We start from the raw sequence: 20,605 nt of genomic DNA, 5'->3' as shown, positions 1-20,605 counted from the left end.
TCTCCAGTATGTGCAGGGTAGCTTGTCTCTGTCCGCCGAACATTTGGTACTGGGTAGTACAGGATATATCTGTGTTTATGGCAGAGTAATGGTATATCCCAAGTGCAAGTTCTAGTATATACATTGGAGTAGTTAGTTTACTGTAACATCCTCGATTCAATAGGTAAAACAAACAACTTTCCATTTTTTGAACTGTAGGCACTTCTCAGGACTTTAGGTATGGTTTTCTCCTTGTTACTGTTTAGTCTTTCTTACAAGTGATAAGCTTTCACATAAGGCAATACCAGAAACTATTTTAGATTGATTTTTGGGGACTGGTTAGACTGAGTATGCCTAGAAGTCGTCATTTGAAATGGGGAAGTAAAGAATTGGTAATATGTGTGAAATTATCCTCAGTGTGGTGGGTAGCTGATGCTCTGGCTTTGCGCTGTATTTCCAGAGTTATCACTTGTGTGTTTCTAGGCAAGCTATTCCCATTACTGAAGCTTTACATCATTCTTTCCTTTATGCATAGAGGCATACACAGTTGTTTCGTTTGGAACTTTTATGTGCATGTTTAGGAAATGACTGAGAAAATTAAAATGGAAGGCTGCATGAGCAGGTCTGGACCCTCAGACCATAAGTGCTCTGGAGCTGGAATTGCCAATTGCCCTTTGTTTTGAAACTTTGAGATGTCCTCACACTGTAAGCTGAAATACCAGTTAGCTTTCGTTATGAATATAACTAGTACAAAACTAGGGTGTACTCAGGAAAATTGCAGTGTATCTCAATTTTCACTTAAAAGAATTGAAAGATTCTTTAAGAAATAGATAGAAAATGGAAAATGCTTAGGAAATACACAGGAAAATTGTGTGCTGACTACAGATAAATATTTTTAGAACTTACTAGCATTTAATTTCCTACTTCTCTATTAATAGACATGCCTTTAATATTTTTTTTTCCTTTGTTATTGGTCACCATTGCTTCTTATGGACAGTGTCGTGGTTTAGCCCCAGGCAGCAGCTCAGCACCACGCAGGCGCTCGCTCACTGCCCCTGCCCCGCTGGGATGGGGGAGAGAATCGGAGGAGTAAGAGTGAGAAAACTCCTGGGTTGAGATAAGAACAGTTTAATAATTGAAATAAAGTAAAATAGTAATGATAATAATAACAATATAATAATGATAATAACAATAATAATATCCAAAGCAAGTGATGCACAATGCAATTGCTCACCACCCGCCGACCGATGCCCAGCCAGTTCCCGAGCAGCGATCGCTGCTCCCCGGCCAACCCCCCCAGTTTCTATACTGCCCATGACGCCGTATGGTATGGAATGGCCCTGTGGTCAGTTTGGATCAACTCTTCTGGCTGTGCCCCCTCCCAGTTTCTTGTGTGCCTGGCAGAGCATGGGAAGCTGAAAAGTCCTTGACTGGCATAAGCAGTACTGAGCAACAACTAAAAATGTCAGTGTGTTATCAACATTCTTCTCATCCTAAATCCAAAACACAGCACTATGCCTGCTACTAGGAAGAAAATTAACTCTATCCCAGCCGAAACCAGGACAGACAGATATTTATATTAAGTCAAAATGAAATGGATGGTTGATAAAACTTAAATGTTTTTCCAGTCATCCTTTTCATTCATGCTGTCAGTTACAATAAAGATAAGGTGCATGCCACACCTCTGAAGCAGATCTGATCAAGCCTACATGATTTTACAAACCTTCACTGAAATTTACGTGCTGAGGGTCATAATGGAGGAACTGTTTTGCTGGCACAAGCAGGTTTGTTTGATCCACATTTGTTCTACATTTTGAAACGGAATTTGCAGAAGATGAGTGTCTAGGTGTTCAGAAAAGATAATGGAACGCAGTTGCTGATGCTCTAGTGCAGAATCAATTATACTTGTATTATGCTTCTATTTTAGGGACTTTTACTGTTTTATTATTTGTAGGAAACCCAGGATTTTAAAAAACTGTCAATAGGATGGTTATGAAATAAAATGAAAAAACCTCCTATTCTTCCTGTGTTCTGGCTGTTTTGCTGCATACTGGTTTAATCAAACAAGTGTATTTTAGCATGGCAGTTCACTTGCCTCTCGTTATTTTAATTGCCAGTAACATGTTTCAGCAGTATCACAGGGACAAATGATGTGTGTGTCCTGAAACACTTCTAACAGCTTCTCTCATCTTCTGACTATTCGGTATTCAAAAGGTATGCCGCTAACACAGATTTCTACTAAAAGCGTCATGTGTTGCTCTTAAATATACCAGTCTTTCAGCAGCAGTCAGAAACATTTTCTAGCAGAAGAGATCATATTTAAAATCTAGTGCACAGCTGAAACTTAATGAAAACTTTTTGTGGCTTATTTTCAGAAAAGATTAGGTCTGAATATTAGATTAGGTCTGTTGTAGCTGTCTGTAATTTAAAGGGAAAATTAATCTACCTCCTTTACTTTTTTAATTGGGTTAGACTTTCCAGACAGGTTATGTAAGAGCTAGTATGTTTTCCTGCTACATACTTTTTTGAGAAATTTGAGTTGTCAATTTTAAAAATAGAATTAAACATATTGTTTACAAATACATTGTGTAATCAGTAATTCTAATGCTTGAATAGAATGTTTAAGGAACTGGAGATTTTTATAGTGATAACTCATAGATACTAAAACTCTAGGACTGTTTCTACGAGCACTTATGTGATACTTTTTTGAAGAAGTCTCAGCATAGTAGACTAGGCAGGTAGATCAACTTTACAACATATTTTATCTGAAATTTGGAAGAACTTTAATCAGAAAGGGCACAAAGGAATGTTGTCTCAACATAATGTAGCATATAACAATGCTATTGCTGACCTAATTGCTTGGTAAATGTAGTTTCTCATGGTGTAACTGATCAGTAAAAACAATGCAACTGAAAACTGTTCCATGGATGAGTTTTAGATTACCAGAATAATGCGCAGTTTGAAAGGCTTAACGCTAAGCCTGAACTCATATGAAAACTATATTCTGAAAAATATAGATATTTTCCAAAGTATAGAACCACAGTACTTTTCTGTTCATTTTAGTCTTTAGGTATAACATAGTAGTGCTGTCAGGTAAGTCATACTCAGACAGGAAAAATAAAATACCTTTAGCTCTATTCTCCAAGTAACTCAAGGGAGACTTTTGAATTTGTTTTTAAGGAGAAGCCAAGGAAAATGAATGAGATGGCAAATGGCCCAAGAGATGCATGAAAACCCTTTCAGTTAGATTTACTCACTGTATACTGCTTATAATCAAAACACATCCATTAACTAAAGCAAAAGAATATTGACAGCAACTTTAGTTACCAGTGTTTTAAGTATATCTCTAATGTGGTCTTAGAACTCTGTGTTAAAGCAAAAAACAAGTGTAATGAGAATAATAGTGAAAACTTGAATGTTCTGATAAAAAGATACTTCTACATTAGCATGTTGATGGAGGGAACCCTAGTTGAAATACCGATTTGGAAATTGTACTTTAATTTCAAGTCAGGAGTTTTTGTAGCTCATATGGGTTGATCATCTGTTGTGCTATTGTTTTTATCTGTTAATGGTCATGGCCCTTCTGGCTTTTTGACTTGTAGAACACAACTGAATCTACTGTCACTGTGGAGACCTTAGATGATGTACCTGAGCACGTGCTTAGGGGGCTTCCTGAGGACGTGAGGCTCTTCCCGTCTGCTGTAGACAAGACACGGCTTGGTGAGTGCTACAGCTGTGAAAAGAGAACGAAGATTTTTACACTAGCTCACATAAACTACAGTTGCTGTGAAAGTTTGGTGCCCTCCTGTGCTGGGTAGAGATGATGTCTAGTGAATCTATCTGAAATAATTCCTGTTGGAAAGAGTGCACAGCTTTTAAGTTTCTCCAGTGTCCCAAGATGATGTTCCTAGAAAATCAGAATTGGGGTCACAGGTGGACCAAGATGCAAATAGATTAGGTTATGAAAATACTGATATGTTACTTCACTGGTTTGTTTTCACTTACAGCACTTTACCGGTATTGTGTTTTGCAACTGTCTTGCTGTTGCCTCTTTAGAATGCTGCATCTCACTGTCCAATCAATATAAAAAGTTTAATTTATAAGAACAGATTCAGTGCAGACTTGAAAGCTGCTGTATGGAGCAAAGTGTTGTTTTTGTAATAGGTCCAAAATGCTTGGCTTCTTTTTTAACAGAGTTTAATGTGGGAGAACTTTGATGGCAGTCAGAATTGCAGACTGGGTATTTGACGTTGAAAGCTGGTAGTCTGAGGAATAAGCCTGGCAATAGATGCATTACTGTTAGTAACAGGTTATAAGCTCCTTGGAACAAGGTTCATCTTTCCTAGTATCAACCTGATCTAGCATGGTCTGAATGAGAATGTTATGTTTAATTAGCAATTATTTGTCAATGTGTTCTTAGTTTTCATGCTATAAAATGTGAAATGCAGCTGTCCTTTTTCAGAGCAGTTAAATCTTGTCAATAAATTTGTGGGCAGGTGCACAGATTTTAACCAATCCTAAATGTTTTTTCCTTCAAAATATACTATTAATTAGTTTCACAACTTTTGTGAGGGCTTCATTTGCCTGGCGTTGTTTCAGAGAAAGCAGACGGGCTTTTTGTCTTAATAACATGTTTACTCAGCAAAACAGCTGAAATCTGGGACTTTACAATATGAAACCTGTAATGCTCTTGCAGTATTTTGAATATTGCCTGAAGGACAAGAAAAATCGAGGTTGGTTTTGGTTTCAGAGCTACAGTAGCCCATGAACAAAGTGAAACCAGGTAAATGCTTAAACATTTCCTGATTGAAGTGAGTTTTGGGGAGAGGATTGTTTGAATTCGTTTTAGTAAACTTCAGTTTCTTTATTGCGATCTTAATATTGTAGAATGCTCCTCAATGTGAGACACACACATGTAATGATCTTAAGAAATATGAATTGCGAGTAGGAGATTTGCTTGAGATAAGTTAGATTTGTTTTGATTACTGATATGTGTCTCTTCAGGTGTCTGGGCAACAAAATCAATTTTGAAAGGCAAGAAGTTTGGACCATTTGTTGGTGACAAGAAAAAAAGATCTCAAGTTAAGAGCAATGTATACATGTGGGAGGTAAGAAACAGCTTGTAAATGGAAAAATGTATCTGTCACTAGGTCAGTATTTTGTATGTAGCCTTTAATTTTTCCAGATATTTTAGAAATAGACATGATGTGAACTAATTGCCATCTATGTCTACCATTACGAACAGTTATTTATAGACATTTGGATTGAGCAACCATTCTGAATTACAAAGCTTTAAACTATTGGCATTGTTTGAAATTGCTGTATTAATTTCCTTATATATTTTCTCTGGATCACACCTCCCCTTAAAAGTCTGTTGCTGATAAAGCTTTGCTATGTTGGCTTGAACCCTGAGTGATGCCCCTTCTGCAACTGAGTGCTGTCAACTGCATATGAAATTAGGGAAATTAGGAAGATATGGAATCTCTTAATAAAGCCACAGCACTCCTCCTCATCTAGCTCCTTGAAAAACAGCTTTGTTATGGGAATTGGTTTTGCTTTTGGAGTTTTTATAAAAGTTCTCAACTGTTGCAGTATTTCTTGTGCTGCTTGCGTTTGGGCTTGCCCTAAAGCAAGTACCATCTGGACAGCTGACTAGCTGTTTAAGTTCCACTGATAGTCATAAGACCTCGGATATTATGTAGATTTCAAAATGTAGGATGTCTTAATCTGGAGTTGAATCCTTTTTACAGTGTCTTTTAAGGCAGTTCATAACTACTTCCAAAGACTTCGTCAGTCTTTCTGAAAATACATACAGCAAATGGCTTTAGTGAAGTGAATGGTCAAGGAGGGGAGGGGTGGAGGAACAGTGGTATAGCATGGTCTGGAACAGAACTTGCTCGCTCACAGATTTTTAGGCTAAAGATATTGATAGCAGTCATCCTTCTGGTCCCTGGCCTGCAAAAAAACTGAACTGCATAAAACACTGGATAGACATACAAAACTTAATGTTAACAGCCTATTGGAGGAGTTGATCTAGAACTATTTCCCATGAATGCAAATTCATATTTGGGCAAGTAATAAAGTGTTCAAGTGTGATGTTTGTTGCATTGAGCTAGTATTGTCACAAACTCCACTGCATAAGGTATCTCTGATTTTGATCTGGTACAAGAACACTTAGTGAGATTGAATCAGTCAAGTAAATTATTGACCTTGCAATTGTTTTCCTCAGTGCTGGATTTTGAATGTTCTCAGTGGCTTTGTCTTAATATTTTTTAAATTTGTGTTGAGAAATGATAGTCACAAACAAGCTGTTACAAAGTTTTGTCATTCGCAATGCAGGCAATAATGGGAACCCTTGCTAGATTTCAAAGTAATTGTGTGTTGCTTTAATACTGATTTTGGAATTAAAAAAAAGCAGCTACAATGAGACCGCAGCAGTTGGCCCCATATGCTGATATCTGAAACCACTCCAGAATCTTAACTGTTAGAAAATATGTTTTGTAAAAGGATGGTGGTGTGTGGGAGTAGTTAGGTATATGGACCTTCAACTGGGAGAACAACCTTTTCCACGAGAATCCCATTTGCTTCTTTAGTGAAGTTAATATGAAGGCTTCTAAAAGCTGGCATCTCCAGTCAGTTTTAATAATCTTGAACTGTTGTGCTAGAGGATTGTTCTGAAAAAGATGAGTTTTATGTGTCAGTGTATGCTTGCTGTGTCTGAGAAGGGAAAGAAGACTTGAACATGTTTTCATTTTCTGTCGGAGAAAAGCCACAGATAGGAAAATGATGGCAAGTGACTGAAAACGGAGGGAAATGCCGTCTGCCGATTCAGAATGACTGGCACGACTGCGCAGAATACTCTTGATCGTGGTTTACAGGAATTGCTTAAAGTTGCAATGTTATGTAGAGGAGTTGGAGCTATTTCCTTTCTCACAGTGCACAAGGCCTTTAAACAAAATTCTGTAAATCAGAAGCTTTAAGTGAAAAGTAATAAGGTATTTTGTTTTGTGCAAAAAACATAGTGAAGTACTATAAAAACATAATAAAGTAACACATAAAAAAAGTAATGAAGTGTTATGTTTTGCCGTATAGTCCGTATCTGCTGACTCTTCCACGGCATTGCTTGGCTCTCTTCTTCCATCGTAACCAAAAGGATTGCTTTTACAGTCTTGGTCTGTGAAGCTGTTTACGTTTTCATATTGCAAGGGCTGGGTGTGCTGATGAACATTCTTTCCAAAAGTCAGCTGATGAAATCCATGCTGGAATAGTTTAAGTAAGGGAGATGTTTTCTCTTTGCTTAGAAAGAAACTAAGATGATTTCGGTGTATTTATTGATAGAATTCTATTTTATTAAATCAACAATATATCAACACAGAAGAAATAAAATTTATTAAATGGTTCTTGTTTTAAGCTGTTGTAGAAGTGTGCTTGAAAATGTAAAACAGTTGGAAAAGACTTAAAATGACTTGTAAGTATCAGAAACAATAAAAAGCTACAACATTGTGTTACAGAATGGGAAAGTTACGATGAAATCGGAATTTTAGTTTGTCCCTTATCTGCAGTGGTGGTACGTGAATGTTGCAGGAGGTGATGAGCTAGGGAGGCTGGGTTTTGAAAAGCGTTCTTTCAGGCAGAGGCTGATACTTACAGACTTGACCAAAAGGAAAAAAGCAAATAATGAGAGATAATCAAATTGCGCATATTTTTCCTTTTTTCTTTTTCTGAAGATCTATGAACTGCCCAATACTTCTGAGATGTTTTGTCCGTGTTAGTGTGCCTGTGTTCTGAGACAAAGTAACGGAAGAATGATAGTTCCAGTTGCCAGACGGTGGTGTGTTCTTCAGCTTGGAAAAACAATGTATAGCATCCACTGATAGCTGTTCTTATAGGCATCTAACTTGGATTAGAAGAAGAAAAGTGGGAGATGTGTAACATCTCTTGAAAGAGAAGCAGAGTTGCCTGTCATCAAAAATACTGAAGATGTCAGTAACCTTGCTTTATTGCAAGCTGTCTTGAAGTGCAAAACAGGAGTAGGTGTTAAAAATTTTTCTCCAAGAAAGGAAACCAAAGAATTTACATAGCATCTTGAAACATGCAGAAGTCTATTGACATGGTCAATTTTTTAAGGCGCTCACAAGATTTCTGAAAGGTTAAGATTTTCTTTAATACTGTGAAAAAGGATTAAATATAAATTATGCTTTCCCTTACTGTTCCAAATAAAGCAAATGCTTCTAAGTTCTATGTAGTTACTTTTCCCAGTTCATCAGATAAATAAAATAAAGCTCTATTGCCTTTATATCTTAAAATCAGTCATTTTACTAAATGCAAATCTAGGAATCATTTCAGGCTTGCCAAACTGAAAAGCAAGCATAAAATGTTTTAAGTGTTTTGGCTTTTGAGCCGAAAACCTTCAGGGAACGGCTTGCAGGCCAAAAGTTATTTTTTCCCAGTTGTACCAGTTCCACTAAAAAGATTGCAGAAGACCAGCAACGCTCCCTCCCAGTACAACCCCTACCTCTGCTCGTATCCTTTGCGTTATCTCTGTCCTTAGATGATGATTACTACTTTGTATAGCTTTAAAATGGGTAGTGGTTTAGTGCATGTACGCTTCAGTGTTAACAGTTGTCCATTAGCTTAATGCCATTTTTATCTCATAGGTGTATTACCCAAACTTGGGATGGATGTGTGTTGATGCAACTGATCCAAAGAAAGGGAACTGGCTACGATATATAAACTGGGCTCGTTCAGGAAAAGAACAAAATCTGTTTCCTCTGGAGATCAACAGGACCATATACTACAAAAGTTTAAAGGTATCAATGTCTGAAGAATGAGTTACTGCTCTGTTACGTTTTATTATTAATACCTTTTATTCCCCTTTATTCAAATCCTATTTTTTTACTATTTGTATTAAACAGATTTTGACACATTTTATGGAATATAATTAAAATATTGCAAATGCAACATTTCATTGGTCTAAATTCTTCCGTGCCAATACAGTTGACGTTAAGATTTACTGTTAAAATATAGGATGTGTATGAAGACTCTGTCTTGTTGGCTAATGACTTGCTGTAGCACCAGATTTGATACAAACTAGAATGAAAAACCATAGCAGATTACGTAAAATAAATTGTTTTCTATTTCTGTAGATAATGAGACACTTTCTACTGAGGATTTTTTGCAGAAATCAGTTACTTTTATGGTCTTTGCATTGTATAATGAAGATTGGTGTAAAGACACTTTGATAGGAAGCTTCGTGAAAGAAATTTTTCTGGTTTTATACCCTTGCAGTTTTATTCGGGGAGTCGGGGGCAGGAAAAAGGCTGTAATTTCTGGGGCATTGTATCTCCCAAACCAAGAAAAAAAGTGCTTTAAAAGTAATTGTAGAGTATGTTAGTGTTGGAATATTGTGGCTATAAAGTGCTGTTTGAATCTCTGATCAAGAACCTACTGTCAGTGAGTATATATAGCTCAACTTGGTTTTTAGTTAAAATGCTTTTGTGGTTTTTGGGTATATGCAGCCTTGCTGTTACACTTTTGCTGTTTCTTACATTTCCTTGTAAGGCTGACAACATCTATAAGTAACCGATCTTCACTTAATAAAAGAATAAGTTGATACCATGCAGTTTTGAAATTTATAGGGCAGTATAGCAGTATGTGAAGCTGTTATATTTTAGGTCACTCAGACTAGATTGGGGGGGGAAAAAAAAAACCCCTTCTAAACATTTTCTGAACTTTCTAATCGCTTTGAGATAGCATTCAAGTAGAGGTTCACTATTGCCAGCCAGACTATGGACTTCTCTTCAGTGTTTATTCACTGAGGGCAGGCTCCCAATGTGAATCCGTAGCCAGCTTAGCTCTCTAGACACTTCATCTTGGGTTGCCTCTGCCTTTGCCCATAGTCGCGCTGGTTCATTAATATAAGTGTGCTTTTGGAGTCACTCTGACATTTTAAATTTCTGTCTCATTGAATCTTTTCTGCAAAGATTTTAGTCCTGATAAAGACAGGCATTCACATATTTCAAATTTATTTACTGATGGATAATAATTGCACTTTGGAAAATGATTGTACTGCTAAAAGAGGCTGAGCACTGCTGACAGAATAACAGATACCTTGCCTCAGCATCTGAAATACCTTTTGTTCCTTTGACTGTCTTCTCTTGCGACCTGATGAATTTTATCCTAGTAGGTTTTGCCAACAAGATCGTGCTGCCAAGCAGCTCTTTCTGAAAACTGTTAAAGCAGCCTATAAGGACTGGTTTTCTTGGTTTCCAATCTGTCTGGGATTTGTTGCAGTGTGAGATTTTGAGTTTGGGGTGCGAGGTTCTTCAAAGAGCCATCTTCAGCAGGGTTTATTTGCCCCTGCAGCAACCACTTAGATATGTGTGTGCTGTGCCTTTCCCTGCGTGCTGTGGGATTTTTTATTAGCTTCAGTTCAGCGTTAGCAATACCAGTCCCAGGCAAGCTTCTGGAAATTCATGTCGGTGTCTGCACTGTATGCTAGTTGGAGGGAGTGTTACATCAGAAGCGTTACCTCCAGGCCGCCTCTGCACAAAGGCTGGCTGCTGTACCTCTTAGAGGCCAGTGTAGAAGCAGCAGCTCTGAGTAGTTTTGGGCCTGGGTGTCGCGCGAAGTGGGGCGCCGGGACCTGAGCTCATATAGAACCACTGAGTTCTTTCTGCCCTGTAGATAGTTCCAGCAACGCAGTGCGGACGTGCTCCAACTAGTTCTGCGCGAGCTGGGTTGGGATGGCTTGTATTAGTAATCCCAGCTTCGTGCTGCTCAGAAGTAACAAAACTGTTTCCAGGACCAAGTTAGTCCAAGAAGCATTGCAGCCATGGTCCAGCGGTGTGTTCCTGCTGTTCCTTGGCTGTCACTACACCTGTGACACAGGTAACTTGGCAGGTAGTTTAAGAGGTGGCTGTAGAAATGTCCGAGTTGCTTCACTATGCAAAACCAGGTTATAATGTACAGTTTAACTTTGCTCCATATTGGGGGGGAAAAAAGCTCACAAATCTGTAATAATGTTTGTTAAAAGCACATACTGATACTCCAATTATTTTTTTGAACCATCTATTTCAATGTGTTTTATTCTCTTCTCCCACCTTTTAGAGAAGTGATATGTAAGGAAAGTTCTGATCTTGCTAATCTGTGATGATTTTTGAAGTGAAAGCTTGAAATGAAATTGGACAGTTTTCACTACCATTAAATATTCAGCATTCAGTCAGCATACTGATAAATCAGGTCAAGATTTAGAAAGTCACATTGTGGGTGTTTTTAATTGCACAAGTGGACTATTCTTGTAGTTTAATAGGAATATTTAAAATCCAATATTCTGTTCAATTTCTTGTCTATTCCAAGAATATGAAAACCAAAGGCAGGCATTAAGAAAGGTGTTTTTGTCTAGTGTTTTGTAAACTTATTTTTCATTATTTAAAGTGACAAATTTACAGTAATCAGGCTTTTTAAATAAAGTTAGTGTGAAGAAATTGCAAGTTAAGCTGCAAGTGACTGACAGCATGGGTAGGAGAAGTACAATGTAGAGGAGGAGACTTTGAATGTGTGGTCTCAAGGGCAAAGTTAGTACATTGAAACATTTAAATACTGTCTGTTGTATCAGTTTTTACTATCCTATACCTTAAACTGCAGGGAAAAATTCATACCTTGGGGAAAAAATCGTTCTGTTTTTCTGCTTTCTTTACAACATATGGTTGCTTATATGTCTGGTTTTTATTTAAAGGTTTGTGTTTTGTCTCGCCTTCGCCTTCTGTATCAGAGATGATGATGTTCTTATAGGGTCCATATCAGTCTTACATTCACATCACACCTTTCTGACAACTGAGACAAAAGAAAGCATGTAATAAGTAACATCTTAAATGTCCTTCTTATATGCAGAAATGCATATAATATGTTATGGTGATACACTGCCATTTCAAAACTGTCAAAGTCTCCCAGCCCAGGTATGTACCCGTGGTTCCTTCCTGATCTGTACCATAAGTCATAAATTGAGGGGAATTCCATTTGGTGATAAATAAACAGCACAGTTTTTATTTACCCCCAAAAGAGAATTAGAGTGGCTTGTATGTCATTTTGTTCTGCTTTACCTTGAAGCATTTAAAATGTTGTCATAGGTATTTATTTTTTCCCAAGGTTTTCTTCAGCTTTTTGTGGGTTTCTAATTTGTAAGTTTAAACAGGCTGATTTCCAAGCTTCATTGCAAAGATAAGCAAAGTCCAAATTTGCTTGGTGTAAAAGAACCTCAAAACTCCACAGAGCTTTAACTTCCCTGTTCTCTGGTGTAAATTAATAGTAATAGGATAGAACTTTTAAGTGAGCACAAGCAAATATTCTTCTCTTCCATCTTTTCTTCATCTTTACTGAAGGACTGAGGATATTTGTAGGCTGCTTTGCATATGCTTTCCCCAGGATGCATATATGAGTTGTGATATTTCGATGAAACAGCTTAAACTCGTTATGGGCTTTCAGAAGTTCTTCCTGCCTCTCCTAATGAAGTGAGCTAGTTGAATAGTGTTGTTCTGCGCATAGTACAGGACTTTGTAATTCTTGAAGTAAAATTGCAGTGAAAATTCAGTTTCAAAAAGTCTTCTAAATAAGCTTAGCTGTAAAACTGTCCTTGATAGGTGAATTTAATTTGTTTATGGAAGAATGTTTTGTCAAACAGGTTTATAATAACTCAAACACCTCCCTATTACATAGGAACGCAAGGTAACATGGGGTTATACAGAGTGAAAAATGCACGCAAGTACTAATGCCACAAACTGTCCTCTGTGGTTAGATTTAGGGAGATAAGGCCACATCCAGGTGCAAAAGCACAGTATCTCAGTAAAATGCAGTGTCTGTCGTGACAAACAGATACTCCAGTAAGGTCAGACAGGCAAGTGCCTGTATCTCAGTCTGTACAAGACACGTTGTAGCGCTTGGACGTCTGCAGTGAATTGAATTTTAGACAACCTGTGCTAGAACTTCCTTAGGATATAACTTGTTAGCATATTACTCTTGAAAATAACAAATTTTGAAATTACTTTGAACCTTTTGAACAGAAGATACTCGGATTAAGGAATGCTAAATGTTGCAGTCAAAACGTAAAGCACTAAGAAAGCCTGTGGGAGTTATTAACCTAATGAGCCTTTCCAAAATTCATACCTTTTTTAACCAAGCTATCCCAGCCCGACCCAACACTCTGTAGGTAATTATTTGGAGGAGGTTGATTTTCAGAGTTGTTATCAGAGGGTGGCAGAAGTAAGAGGCAGCCGTGTGTTCGGTAGTTCAGAGTAGCGGCGGAAGTGGCGCTTGGTCAGTGTAGTCCTTTTCTCCCTCATATCGCTAGTGAGGGAGCCCATTAAATTGGCTGGTTTTGAAGCTGCTGCTGCATCTCATTTTAGAAGTACAAGGTTAGAGGGCTTAATTCAGACTCTAGAGGAGTTACACCAAAACTAAATTCGAGTCGAATGTTAGTTCCAGCCATGCAGTTAACAAATTACATGCTCGTTATCATCCTGTGTTTGCATTGCCTAAAATTGTTGCCAGCTCTTTCCTCTGAGTTTGTATATTCTTTAGATAAGTTGTTTGCATCGGACAGCTCTTCTTCATTCCTTGCTGCTGAACAGCTGCAAAATGGGACCATGCAAATAGGTTTACCACTATTTATCCTATCGGGCCTCCAGAACTGTCGAGGAAGCCAAACTGTAGGCTTGGCTTATATTATAACTTAAACACTTCACATAGTTGTTGGGATCTTGCATCTCTTGTTGTTCCAGTGTCTGGGGGTATAAAGATAACTATCACCTTTATCAAGTGCTGTGAGACCTTCTAAAAAAAAAAAAAAAAGAAAGTGCTTTAGAAGAAACAAATATTACTATTGTTCTGGATACAAAATTTCCCTTTGGCTTCAGACTTGAAATAATAGTCTAAGGACACCCTTTGCTGTAACGTAATGACTCTAAAAATAGTATCTTATCTCCGCAAGCCCGGTGTTCATTAAGCCCTGGAAAGAGGAGGATTGTAGTTGAGGTGAAGGCAGGCATTTCAGTTGTTTTTTCTTGGTTTTGGGTAGAATGCTTCAGGAAATGGAGAAATAACGATGAAGATTTAAAAAGGAGGTACAAATACATCTCTAGTCTGCAAATTTGGAGACTTACTAGTTTGAGTCTAATATATTTAGGAGCGTGTTGAAATCATCAGAGAAACTAGCACTGATCGGTTCGACAGTGCTGGGCATGTAAGTTGTAATTGCAGCGATGCCTCCTTCACTAATTTGGTCTTTCCTCTGCTTTTTTTTGATTGGATAACGAAAAACAGAAATAATAAATTTGGAATGGCGAACAGATCGTTCCTTATTGTGATCAAGTGGCTCAGTTACGCATGTGGCAATTACCCCTTTTCCTCGCTATTCCCTTTAACTGACTGCCACAGCCTTTTCCCCCGTCCTTGGATTTTCTCCCCAGTTCCAGCCGGAGCGGACGCCGCAGCGCTCCCGCCGCCTCCCTGGGGCGCGGTGGGCGCTCCCGGGAACGGCTCAGGCTCGGCGGAGCGGCGGGAGCGGGCGCCGGGGCTCCCCGCCGCGAGCTCAGCCCGCACGGCTTGCCATCCGTGTCGCGACTCGCGACAAGCCGAACTGCGGGCCGTTCCGCCGCCCAGTTCCGAGCCCGCTTCACCGTTGTGCGGTGCCGCCTAATTAATTAATTAGCAGGGCCGGCGGGAAGGGCCGCTTTCCGGGCGGCGAGGCGCGCTCGCTGCGGCCGGGAGGCGGCCGGGGGGCGGCTCGGGCGCTGCCCCCCCCGCCCCGAGCCGGCCCCGGTCCTGCCGCCTTCGCTCCGGTCGCGGCCCCGGGGCGGGGGGGTGCGGGGGGGGGGGGGCGCCCCGGCTGCCGCGCGCCCTCCGGCCGGCAGGGGGCGCGGGCGGCGGCGCCCTTGGCGCGCGGGGCCGCCGCGGGCTGCACGGGGCCCCGCCGTCGGCGCCGCCGCTCCCCGCCCCGCGGCCCGCCGCCAACAAGCCGCCGCCTGATTGGCGCCGCGCCTCTCTCTTCTCTCCCGGCAGCCAATCGCGCCCGGCGAGGAGCTGTTGGTGTGGTACAATGGGGAGGACGACCCGGAGATAGCCGCCGCTATTGAGGAAGAGCGAGCCAGCGCCCGGAGCCGGCGGCACTCCCCGAAAGCCAAGAAAGGTAGGGCCCTCCCCGCCCGCCGCGCCGCGCCGCGGCCCCCGGCCCTCCCCGCCGCGCCGCCCCGCGGCCCCCGGCCATGGCGGCGGGGGAGAGGGGGGCGACCCGCAAACTTTTGCCGGGTGGGCGGCGGCGGCGGCCGCCGTGACCTTCCCCCGCCGCCGCCGCCGCCGCCGCCTCCCGAGCCGCGGGGAGGGAGGGAGGGAGGGGCGGGAGGTGGAAGGTGCGGCGGCTCCGGGCCCGGCTGGGGGAGTCGGCGGCGCGGCGGGAGAGGCGGCGGGCCGCCGCGGCCGAGCGGGCGCTCGGCGGGGACGGGAGCGGGAGCGGGGGCCGGGCTGGCCCCGCCGCGGGAGGCCGGGGCCGGCGGAGCGTGGCCGCGGAGCGCGCTTGCTGCGCGCCAGCCGCCTCTGGCTTCGGCCGGGCGCCGGGGCACGGGGGAAAGTAAGGCGCCGTGTTCTTCCGCGCGTTTGGCTTTCTCGTTACTTGTAGCGTGCCGGCGATGTGGCTCGGAAGTTGCAGGCGGCGGGAGGGCTGGCTCCTGGCTGGCCGGGCACGAGAGGCGGGGCGGGGGAGGGTTTCGGGGTGCCCCCGTTACCCTCCGTGCTCGTGCGGCTGCCGCCCGGCAGCACTCGGCTTTTCGGCGAGCAGTTCCGTAGCAATGTTTTTTCGAGTGCGTGTGCCTCCACGCATGGCCTTACATAACTGACATTTTGACTACCGTTTTAGGCCAAAATCCCATCAGAAGCTGGCGCTTCCAGGAGCAAATGTGAGGAGGAAGTACTTAGAGTTGTAGCACGAGGGTGTCGATTCCCCTCCTAGGTGAATATGTGTATTTTGGAATTCCCTGAAGGTTACGAATGAACCAAAGAAGGAAAGGAGATAATATTTTAAGTGGCATTACTGTAAATTTTTTTCCACTTTAAATTTAGGGCCTGATCTTACTTGCAGTGCAGCTGACTGTGGAACTCACGCCGGGAGCAAGCGGAAATATCTAAGACAACAGCTATTTTATAAGTTTATTTTAGAGATTGAGGAAGGGGCTGGGGGAGAGAAGTGGCGCAACGCAATCGGTTATTCTGTTGAAGAGTAATTCGTAGGTTAAGCTAACACAGACTGAAATTCAAGCACTGATTTTTATTTTGCTGCCTGTGATGAAAAGCTTATTTAACACGTATATAAGTAAAGCTTGGTAAATTAGAGGCTATAGTGTATGCTTTTTCCTAAATGTGCATTATCTTAGCAAATAGAATTTCTGTGCCTTTTGTTACCTGAAAGTCTAGAAAAACAACTTGAAAGAATTTGATTATATTATAAATCAGGAAAGCCAGACAGAATAATTTCTAAGGTAATTTTTCATGGCATAGAAGTTTTATTTGCATTCGTGGAGTTATAGATAAAAATATCAGTAAACTAATTCGGTGGTTCCTGGGTTTTGGTTTTGTGCTATTTTGTAGATTTAAAGTTTTAACTGTTACGGGATTTACAGATTTCAGACTGTCATAATTAGGAACGATAAGTCTTTTCTCCCTTTTATAAACACAAGCTCCTTACCAAGGCTCACAGATATTTAAAAAAAAAAAAACCCCAAACCCAACCAACCAACCAACCAAAAAAACAAACATGAAACACAATATAGATGAAGCATTTGAGAATAACCAAGAATAATTTATGGAATTATACTCCTGTATCATGAAACAGAAAGACCAAATTATTAGTATTTAGTTGCTTTGAATTGTTATGATGAAAGTTTCAGTATCCATGCTGTAAAAGATAAGGCAATTCATAGTATGTGCTTTATTCTTTTCTAATACATGCATATGTTGAAATTGTTCTATTTTTAGTGGGTTACATTGGAATTATTTTTTACTCCTCTGCATTTACTCTCAGTTATTTTAGTATTTGTAGTAACATCTGCTAATACTTGCAATTCACAGCAATTTTCTTATAAGAAACGTAATATTTTTCTGCTGATTTGATAGCAGTAGCTGCACTTAGGATTCCAAAATGGTTTCTACTGATGCCCCTTCTTTTGTAGATTCAGCTATATCTCTTGGATATGGAAGTTTCTTAGCCCTGGGGTTGAGGTTTTATGGGAAAATAAAGGAAATTGTGATGAGCAGAGTTAAAAAGTAATTTTATTTTAAAATCTAACTGTGATAAAAGGGGGGTGGGAGGAGAAGGATGTTGTGACAACTTTATGTGTGTGAAAAATTGGGAGTTGGTACAAGGTAATCTTTCTTAAATTGGTATTTAATCTAAAACTTGCTAAAGAGTAGCTCTTCCAGAGGGTTGTGAAATTTGAATTTATTAGCTACCTAAACAGATCAATTAATTCTTTTTTTATAAACTTTGTTTTGGCTGGTGTTGCAGGTTGTCATCTTACACATTGAGGAGAAAATAGAGCTAAGTAAGAACTGCCAAGTTTAAACAACTGTGAATGAGCGTGTCCTTCAGAAACACATTTTCCAGAAAAGTAAACTGACAGTTTAATACCTTAGAAATGATTAGACAAGACATTGAGAAGTGTATTATAATTAAGTTATTCAAAACATGCACTTATTAAATAGCTCATAATTATTCTGTATTCAGTAGAACAAATATCCTTTTGAATTTTTAATGCATCTTAGGCCTCGTCCTTGGACAGTTAAGATATCTATCACTTGACAAATAGTCTTGTTTCTGCAATTATTTAATGAACTCTGATAATATCAGAAAAGGTGACCGTTTCACGGGTATTAAAATTGTGATGTGTTTTGCCCAATCAATCCAGGCTTTCATTATTGTAAAACTTTTCATATTGCAGCAGGAATACTCTTTATTTCTGACCAAATCCTCACACGCTGTCAATTCAGACTGTCTTACCGTAAGAGGTAAGGCCTATGCCTTACTAAATTTGTAAAGTTGAGATGGCATTTAAGAATCAGCAGCTGACCAAGTCTAGGCCAGACACAAAGTACAGATTGAATTGTTTTCCTTGACCTTGATCCGACCTTTGTTTGGAAGTGATTACAGACACAGGGTTCATAATCTTCTTTAGAGCATATTTAGGATGGCACCTGGCATCCTCCTCTACGTACCAGTCTTCTCTAACACGTTCGCGGAAGGTGGGATCTTGGTTATGCCTCAGTCGTGTTTCTCAAAGCTCACCTGCTCTTTACTTGCGCAACTTCTTCAGCAGCTCCATGTCTGGCATGTTTTTGTTCTTGTCGTCTGCATTCAAAATACTCTACAACTCCCAGGTGTTAATGTTCAGTAGTTCAACCTGGCTTGGTTGTAGGTTTTCATAGCTGGAGTAAATCCTTCACGTCTTTCTTCTACCATGCACAACAGCTTAGGAGTCCTTGAGGAACAGAGGCAGTTCTTACTAATGTATTTTTATGCATTGAAACATTGCATGCTGTTGCTAAGGTGATGAGCGCGTTTGAGATGTAAAAAGAAATTTAGTAGGATAAAAGGGTATTGGGGAGAGGGAACACAACCCCAAAAAAAAGGGAACAACTTGGTGAACTTGGGTAGCATCAAAGATTTTTATCAGATCCAACCCCTGTTATCTTTGACATGATTACTACATGGTTAAGAGCCAGCAGCTGCCGGTGCATGGTCAACAACTAGCAGAAAAATGTTCTACTAGATTTTTCTGTTGCTTTTGCATTTTCTGAAATTTGATTTATTTGTTACATGTTCATCATCTGCTTCTCCCAAGTTGTAGTTAATATGCCTCTGTCCTCCCTGCCAGTCTTGTAGGAAAATTTGTTCAAATGCATTAGCACAAGATTTTTCTTTAATTCCCTTTCTAAGGAAAAAAAGAGAGGAGCCTGGCTTTCACTTTATAGTTGAATTCATGTGTGCATTAGAGGAGTAGCATGGACATTTTTTTTCCTCTCATCAGGGCATTTCTTCCTTTGTATATGACAGTAGTAACGTGTACTAGTAGTAAGCAGCAATAGTGAAGATGAGTGTTTCCTTCAAGAACACTTCTGGAGTCTCTGGCTTCAGACTCAGTCTTGCTTTCAAAAGTAACTTTTCACTGACTAAATAAAAGTATTAAAAAAAAAAAAAAAAAAAAGGATTGTCATACATAAAAATATCCAGTGGTTTTATCAGGCTATAATCTGCTTTAAGGTGCTAAGTAGGCTCCAAAGTAATCAAACAATGCTAAAATAATCCAGGCAGTTTCTGTCATGGATTATGTGGCAGATCAAAAGTCTGCTCTCGGAGGAAGAAAGATGCTGATGTTACATGGGATAAAAGTTTGCTCTGCTACATGCTTGTGAGTAATACCTTCTAAAAAAACGTGGTTTTTGGAGGGCGGGGAGATGGCAATGTTTTACTTCTCCTGTGCTTATTTATCTCTCTGTGGTAGCGGTTCCATGCTGTGCTGCTCAGTTCTATTTGTCTTAGCTGTGTTCCACTTCACACTTTATCTCGGCAACAAACCCCAGTGGCATAATTCATACTGTTGTCTGGAGTGAAGACTGCATGTGCCTCTTCCACATCTTCTCTTTGGACAAAGTCAGGCTGTCAAGGGGGGGGGAAATCTGTAACTTCATTTTACCAAAAGCACATGCTGCATAAGGCAACGTGAGTGGGAGTCTGTCATGAGGCCAAATGACCTCTTAAAAAACCCAGTCACCTCTTCAGATAGTCTGTTGTAGTGCAGGCAAAACACCTGAATCGGCTGCACCTAGATCTTGGACAGCCCCTTGTGATTAGTTATTATAGTACACTTTTAAGTCTCAAACCATTGCTAATAAATCTTTTAAAACTTTACTACCTTAAATGGCTCTACTGCTATCAAAATGTTGCTGTTTCCCATAGTTCTTACCAGGTTTCAGGGAGAGCTTGAACTATAGGGTAACTCTTAATAATACTGTCCCAGAGATAGTGTGAGATTAAGGTGGGTGAATTATGAATGAATTATCATCTGTAATAAATAATTATTATGCCTTGTTTTATATCAGTCTGAATGCAAAGTGCAACTTCAGGCATCTGCTTCGCAGCCTCTAAATAAATGCTGTCATAATAAAGTTTACACTGGATTTTGTCTATATCTGTTGAGTGTTGCTGAAACAGTGTCAAATGGCTGCTGCAGAAAAGAGGAATGTAAAGATGAAATAAGTGGGTTAAATTCTGTGACAGTAGAAATCCTTGCAGTTTTTTTGTTAATACTTTCAAGGCATTCTCACTTAGTTCCAGATAATTAGCTGTACTTGAGTGTCACATAAGTACGCATCCTGTTTACAAAAGGTGGGCCTTGGATTGCCATCTGGATGTCATCACAAATGGAAATCAGGGCCAAGTGATGCCCTGATTGTTTTTTAAGTTACATTAATTTATTAGACTTGTACTTGGAATAAGTTTAAAAGTTTATTTCTAAACAGAAAAGAGCTTGTGAGAAAAAAATTGTGTATTAACCGGAATGTAGCTTACAGAAGGATGTCAAAGTTC

General features: G+C 40.3%; 2 protein-coding genes across 3 annotated transcripts in view; both read left to right on the top strand.

Moving 5' to 3' along the window:
• Window positions 1-20,605, top strand: part of LOC104035522 (PR domain zinc finger protein 2) — a 38,688-nt gene that overhangs the window by 5,783 nt on the left and 12,300 nt on the right. The window contains exons 2-5 of the mRNA XM_075721726.1: window positions 3,582-3,699; window positions 4,984-5,087; window positions 8,637-8,789; window positions 15,034-15,160. Coding sequence (XP_075577841.1) covers window positions 3,582-3,699; window positions 4,984-5,087; window positions 8,637-8,789; window positions 15,034-15,160 — 502 coding nt within the window. The remainder of the gene's footprint in view (window positions 1-3,581; window positions 3,700-4,983; window positions 5,088-8,636; window positions 8,790-15,033; window positions 15,161-20,605) is intronic.
• The window catches only part of PRDM2 (PR/SET domain 2), a 41,230-nt gene continuing 35,690 nt past the window's right edge, over window positions 15,066-20,605 (top strand). For both annotated transcript variants that reach the window (XM_075721575.1, XM_075721576.1), the window contains exon 1: window positions 15,066-15,160. The gene's annotated coding sequence lies outside the window, so the exon portion shown is untranslated. The remainder of the gene's footprint in view (window positions 15,161-20,605) is intronic.

This window comes from Pelecanus crispus, chromosome 15, assembly GCF_030463565.1.
Source record: "Pelecanus crispus isolate bPelCri1 chromosome 15, bPelCri1.pri, whole genome shotgun sequence".
Classification (NCBI taxonomy): Eukaryota; Metazoa; Chordata; class Aves; order Pelecaniformes; family Pelecanidae; genus Pelecanus; species Pelecanus crispus.
The sequence above is the reverse complement of the archived record's forward strand: the minus strand, read 5'-3'. Positions and strand labels throughout refer to the sequence as shown.